We start from the raw sequence: 7400 nt of genomic DNA on the forward strand, positions 1-7400 counted from the left end.
CTCTTTGCAAAACTACAAAATCCATGGTTTCCCTATTAAAACGAGAAATCTGCATTTTCCTTGGGGAAAGGGAGAAATCCACACTTTTCTCCATTTTCTCATGGGAAATGAAAAACCTGGATCCTTGCTGATTAGGATCCTGAGGCACTACTGGATTATAAATAACAATAGGAATAATAAAAAAGAGTGTTAAAGTATTATTGGGTGATTGTGGACATGTAGGAGATTACATAAGCATTGGTCACAAACACTGTTTCAGTGTGCCTTAAAGAAAATAAAAAATAAACACACAAAACTTAAAATTATTAGGAAAAAATATTTTACCCTAGAGCTTCATCCAAAGACCAGCATGAAGGGTCAACTATGTAGGGTGTTGATTACTTCCTGCAAAGTGATCTATACTCCATTCCCCATTAATTTAGGTGGAAGCAAAGGCATTCAGCCTGTTGTGGGAGTGTTTTTGAATAAGATACTGCATAACTACTGATACACATTAAGTAAAGGAACCACTAAGAAGTGTACCTTAGATTGCTGGATCATAGGGAAGCACCAAACAAGTTTAAGTAAAGCTGCTGGTTATAAATTTTGCTAGAAACTGTATGCTGTATATTTGCCAGAGCTTCCCATGCATTCAGAAACACAGCAAGTACACAGATTCAAGGAAGTGCAAGGAGAGGATATATGCTTTCTTTCCTTTACTGAATGTGGCGATCCACCAGAATGTTTCAATTACACTGTGGGAAAAGCTTTATGGTTGAAATGTCAATGGGTATTTTTGTTTTTGTTACCGCTATGAATATGTAAATAGTTTTTTTGTGGCATCTCCAAGTGGTTGCTTTCTAAGGAGGGGAGCTCCATCGTTTTTTGAATTTTTGCTAACTGAGTAAAATGGCTGCTCATCTGCTTTGAACTGGAATTTTAAGCACCCAATGTTTTTGTTTTAGAACTGTCATTGAGCTGGACCTTGGCTTAATTTATTATTATGCTTGTGTTGCCATGGCAAGAGACTATGCAGTAGTAAAACTGCCTGCCTGAATGCTACAATGTTTTCGCCTTCTTCAGAATGGCATAATTTTACTTTGCACATGATACCCTATCTATGCATCATCAAATACTTATATCCTTTTCTTAATATTATTTTTTTCTTGGTTGACAGTGCAGCTACTCGCTATTCCTAGAACACTAAAAGGATCACTATGGGTTAAAGGAAAGCAGGAAGAGAAAAATTACCTGTCCTTTCTTAGTTTCCATTTTTCTTCTTGTACTGATTTCTAAGAAAACATAAAGCAATTAAAAAAGTAACACTTTTTAAATAAACCCTAATGCATTTTTATGGAAAAGTCTGGATTATGGGCATGCTCGGTATAAGAACTGTCTATAGTTCTTACTATGAAATATATGGCTATGAACAACATAATTTATTGAGTAAAAAACCTTGTTCTATGCATTTTTAATAGTCTCTGTATCTGTGTATTGTTTGAGGATAAAGCTAGTATTTTTCTCCCATGCATCTTAGGTGCTAATATTATTGGAAAAATGAAATAAACTGTAGGAGAGGAATATCAGAGTTCCAAGGCCCTATGTATGTTTTAAAAATATTGACATATACAGGCCAACTTAGGCAGATTTTCTTCTGATACACTACTTTACTTATTAGCCAATTCCTGGGAGAAGGCCCAGCCCTGTTCTTACTAAAGCTAAAGGAGTTTTTCATTGCCTTTAAGAGAAAAAGACTAGACTATGGCCATACTTAAATCAGCAGTTTACTGATGTTATATCACCCTTGGGATACTAACATCCAAAGCTGCAGAAGAGGCAGAACTTTTTGAGAATTTAAATAATTTCTTATCTCTAATAACTGCCTCTCTCTACAGACAATGCAATGCTATGCTACAGAACTTTTAACAGCATGACACTGACAAAGTAATACATTTTAAAGTGCAGAATGAATCTAATTTTGCTTCCACTTACCAGCACAAAAACCAATGAATTTCAGTAGTTTGAAACCAGCATGTAAAGCAAATCAAAATTCTTGCCTACAACAACCATACTTAGGAATCTGGCTATTAAGTATAGTACAGGCCTCTGTGTTCACAAGTAAGTGCAGAAAGACAGCTTACCTTTTAAAGTGACAGAATGGCTAAAAATGAACATCAAATAAAGCAAGTGTCCTCTTACAAAAGTTATTGGTGCAATGACAGGCAAGGTTCTTTGGGTAAATGTGATATCACACTTACCCAAAGAACCTTGTCTGCCTCTGTCCTTAGACCAACACAGCTACAACAAACACCCTTGAAACAATTAGTGCAATAAGCCATTTTCTATCCTCACTTACACCTATGTAACCTTCAACATCAGCAATCAGGGGTTGCATGGAACTAAGTGAAAACAATATATAGTTTAACTAATTAAATCTCACCATATGATGTGTGAGATGTCCCAGCTCACACTCTGATCTCTATTTTTATAGACTGGGACCATAAGGTAGAGAGGGGAAGAACAACAGTTTCAAAAGTACCTGTTCCTATTGGATGTCTTAATTTTTGGGTACTCAGCTTGGACCTTTTGTGGGCTAATTTTCAGAGGCAAAGATTTGCAGTTCCTATTGACTTCAAGTGAGGCTAATGGTGCTCGGTACCTCTGAATACTGACTATCTCAAAAATGGAATGACTACAAATTATGAGATGTTTTTGGGTTTGTTGGGTGTAGCTGTGTTGGTCTAAGGACATAGGCAGATAAGGTTCTTTGGGTAACTGTGATTATCTTTTATTAGACCAACTAAAGAGTTGGAAAAATGTTCTTTGCAAGCTTTTGGGCATAAACACCCTTCTTCAGGCTTTTGACCCTGAAAAGGGGTGTTTGTGTCTGAAAGCTTGCAAAGAACAATTTTCCCAACTATTTAGTTGGTCTAATAAAGGATATCACATTTATCCAAAGAAGCTTGTCTGAGATGTTTTTGAAAATTTGTAGCGACTATCTCAAGATCAAACAAACCTAGCACTAGGGAGGACATGCCTCCCTGCACAGCTGTTAGGTCCCCACATCTTCTTTGCCAGTTAATTTGATGTCATTAAGGTAGACTTTCTCTTTTATTCTTTCTTGCAAATAAACACAATGAATTGATACTGATGTTAATTCCTGTCTTGAAGATTACTGTTGATATTAACTTCAAAAAAATCAGTTCCCCCTTGCACCAACTTCATCATTGTTGAGTTTTTTTCTTGATAAATGAGTTTTCAGAAACTACCAAGGTTTTATTTATAACTCTTTAGTCCCTGCCTGTCACAGATGTTCATTGACTTTAGAACATACTTTTTCCTCTTAAAGTTTTAGACACAGAATTCAGTGTCGTGTTTTACATTTGAGTCCTTAGTTTTACAAATCCTGTCTTCCTGAAAACAGATCTGATTCATATATACTGATCTTTATTTAAGAATATGATAGCTTGCTTCACCTGAATACAAAACTAGGTCCATGCCTTGCCTTTTTTTAGGTACACAAATCAACCTGTTCCTTAAGGGCCTTTGTGTTACTTTCCACTGAAAAGAGTACCAATTGTCTCAGTCAGTTTGATCAACTGTGCTTTCACTTGCTGTTAAAATCAGCCAATAAGACACACATGCCTCTAGCAAGTGTGTTTAATTGCTCTCATTGTTGAAGCCTTCTGACCTGCTTTTTAAGTTTCCTTTTTTTCTGCTTACTCACTTCCATTTTTACATTTAATGGCAGAAGAGACAAAAAAAGGAAAAGCAGATGTAGATATCTGAACATGGACCAAGCTGAAATCTAGTTCCTGTTCTGAATTTTGTGGTACATCCCTTTTCACTGCAAAGCAGCTCCTACTCTCTACTCTAAAGGAATGTCTATAAAGATCCACCTGGTAGTTTTTATGCACAAAAATTGTTCATCTTACATGCACTAGAGTATAGTATGGGGAATCTTCAGGATTATTTAAAGTCTTGGGTCTCCGTGGTCTCCTTGTTGGTCTCTGCTTGGGACGACAGTCCTCTGCATTGCAAGCAACTGTAAGAAAAAGCAAGAGACATTACTGTTCATTTGTTCACAGAATAAGAGTTTCATAAAAGCCTACAGAGGGGCCACTCATTTGAAAGAGAGAAAAGAGACCCTTTCAGCTACATCTAGTGCTTTTAAAAAATAACCATTTTGCACATTTCTGTGATCATGGTTGGCTGTACATCTGTTAATTCCATCCTCAGTTGTGCTCATGAAAACAGACCTTACTGGAATTGATATAGTTGAACAGACCAATGGTCCATCTAATAAACAATGCTTTCTGACACTGGCTAATGTTGGATATTTCAAGGAAAAGTGTCAAGAGCTAAGGGCTATAAGAAACATGCTACATTACATCAGATAGACTTAAAATGGAGAGATGATGGTATAGTCTTCCTCCCAATGTCTAGCAGTTCAATGGTTAGGGTGCTCACCTGCAAGTGGAAGATTCACATTTTCTCTCTACCTGAGAGGCGTGACCACTGGGCCACCGGGTATTCTAAGGTAGGTTCCTCGGAATCTTTTCCGCAGAAGCTTTTCCTTCGGACAGTTTTAAACGTTTAGTGTGTAAAAGTGCGAGAGGATGATTCTGTAACTTAATGCTTAGGATGGTCCCCTGGGAGTGAATTCCAATCTCTACTCCAAGGAAAATTTTGAACAAAGGTTTTGCTTTCATTTCAGTGCAAATCAAAGACAAACATCTAAATCTTGTAAGGGTTCACAAAATGGAGACCTCGCCTTTCGGCCTGCTCTAATTTTACAGCTAGAAATTGGTTTCTGAGCTGTCTAGGTTGGCATGGGGCTGTTGGGAATGGAGAGTGCCATGTTCAGCTGGAGACAGTGGTGGTGATGCACAGGTTCTTCCTACAAGCACCTGCTCCCTGCTTACTTTCCCCCCTGGGGTATCCCCCATTGGCCACAAGCAGGCACTGGAAGGGGGAACCTGCACACTGCTGCTGCTGTTCCCACCCAAGCCTGCTGACCCACTCAGCTGCTCCCTGTAGCCTGCAGCTGGAGAGGGGCAGGAGCAGCTCTGGGGCTTCCCCTATACAAGGCATAGTGGAGGTGGCAGGAGGCAAGTTCCTCCTTCCAGTGCCTTCTCCCAGCTAGTGGGGGACACAGTGGGGGAGCAGTAGGGAGCAGCTGTAGGAAGAGGAAATGTGCCTACTGCTGCCACTCTTCACAGAAGAGCTTGGCACCCTGCACAGTGGCTCTTTGCAGCCTGTGACAGGAGAGTGGCACATTTTGGACCAAAGTCAGCTGGGGACAGCAACAGTGATGGCAGAAGGTGTGTCACCATACAGTAGCATTCCCTCCCACCCAGGGATGAGAATAATTGCTGTGGAGCCACCTGGCTTCCACAGTAAAGAAAAGTTAATAAAACCAGTAGTTGTACAGCCTCCTTCATATTGGTACAGTCTCAGGACTATTAGTGCTATTGAAGGTAACATTGTACCGAAAATAGTTTCCGCTTACCAGGAGAATAGATGGAGATAAGGGATGATATGAGGGAACAAGGCTTCTTCATGGATGACATTGTTTCTCAAGATATTAACATCTTCAGTGATTCCACTTGAGTCCCATTTTTTTTCTGCCTGTCAAGACTTTACCTCATAGCCGACTATGTAGGGAACTGCTGGCCAAGGGATGGGTATTGTGCTTGGGGAAAGAATCTGTCTCTCAGCAATTTTTCATATTAGTAAACACAGAAAGCATATTTAAACTGTACTGACACTTCACTTGTAGTGAGTTTTGTCCCATGATCCAGTTACGTCAACCACACAAGTGGGTGAGGTAGGGAAGAATAAATATTGTTCTTTAATGGCTACCAGAAAGTTTTTATTTTTTTACTCTAGGAAGACAAAAACTATCTTATCTACGTGAGCCTTTTAATTAAGGTGGCACAAGCATTTATAATGAGAAGTGATCAGCAATACATCAGAGTTGACTCTAGCAAAATTAGCTGTATAAATTTTTTGTTATGTGTGATAAATAAAATCTTCTAAAGGTCACTGGTATATTGAAGAGCCAGAAGTAATAATGTTAATTTAAACTGTACTTGGGTAATGGTTACATTTATTGTTTTAGCTTCTTATCTGAAATGCAGACTGTTCCTAATGTACTGAATGGACAATTATCTCTTAACATTTTGCCTTTAAATGAACAAAGGCATTTTTCTAAGTCAGGGCATAGATAATTCACTTAGACAATATGACTTAGATGCAATTAATTAATTTTGCTAAACTGAGATTATATATGATTTATACTTTTTCATTTAAACAGATAGCAGGTCCAATACACATATCCTGGGACAGACCCTACTCTCATTCATACTATTTTTAAAGGGGTGACATTCATTTGGCTTCAGTAGAGTTACGCCTCATTTACACAAGTGACCAAGGACAGTCAGGCCCCTTCTGTTTCTTTTGTAAACATATCAGGAATATAAATCAGACATGAGAGCTAAAATTATACAACTAGCTTATTTACATTTAACACTCCTGCATTCAATTTTCAAAAATTGTATCTGAGGGATTATGAAGTTTACAGGAAAATTTGGAAAGAAGTAGGGACAATTTGGAGCACAAGGAGAAGCACAAGAAAGAGGATCTCTCATATCTTCCACTTTTTAAAAATCTTCTAATAAAAGAGCATATGTACTATTATGCCATTCATTGTCTTATCTGACATATAATTGTCAAAGATACAAAGTATTTTCGATTAACACTAGTCTGGTTGAAATTAGCTGTGAATGTTACTCTTCTTCCTAACTGCACTGGAAACTCAAGTAAGAAATGTCTTTAAGGATCATAAGGATCTCAGTAAGAAAATTATCTGTGATTATTGAAAATTATATTGCTAAAGAGTACATTCTTCACTAGTAGTGAAACCATTTGAAAAATCTGCCAACAGACATGCCTATGTTACATTTTACATGTCCATATTTAATTTTCATTTGATTGCTCCATGGATGTGATGGAAGTTCAAAGGTCCAGATTATGTCCCTTCTTATTTTCTTCCACACTTGTGAACCTCCAGTATTTGGAAATGCTGATCTCCTACCCCCTCTCCAAACAGAGATTTCTTTTCATGTCTTCACTGCCACTGGGATTAAGTATTACTCTTGCAAGGTCCATACAGACTCTGCTATTTGTGCTATCAGCTGCTACTGAACATTTCTCTTTCTATATAGCCATTTTTGTTATTTACCACAGAGTCTGAGTTTGCACTTACTACAGTAGATCAGAGAGGTAAACTTATAGGATAAATTCTGCTTTGAGTCATGTTGGTATAAATCAGAAGTAATGGAATAACTCCAGATTGGAGGGACACTGGTGTAACTAAGAGCAGAATTTGGCCTTTAGTAATTGAGATTGGGATACTA

At 38.0% G+C, this 7400-nt stretch overlaps 1 protein-coding gene across 4 annotated transcripts in view; it reads right to left on the reverse strand.

Moving 5' to 3' along the window:
- MYO3A (myosin IIIA) overlaps positions 1-7400 on the reverse strand; it is a 310475-nt gene that overhangs the window by 16508 nt on the left and 286567 nt on the right. For all 4 annotated transcript variants that reach the window (XM_019508276.1, XM_019508274.1, XM_019508275.1 and 1 more), the window contains 2 exons: positions 3915-4024; positions 1231-1271 (listed from right to left, as the gene is read on the reverse strand). In XM_019508276.1, coding sequence (XP_019363821.1) covers positions 1231-1271; positions 3915-4024 — 151 coding nt within the window. The remainder of the gene's footprint in view (positions 1-1230; positions 1272-3914; positions 4025-7400) is intronic.

This window comes from Gavialis gangeticus, unplaced genomic scaffold (assembly GCF_001723915.1).
Source record: "Gavialis gangeticus isolate Ggan-Ray unplaced genomic scaffold, GavGan_comp1, whole genome shotgun sequence".
NCBI classification, from domain to species: Eukaryota; Metazoa; Chordata; order Crocodylia; family Gavialidae; genus Gavialis; species Gavialis gangeticus.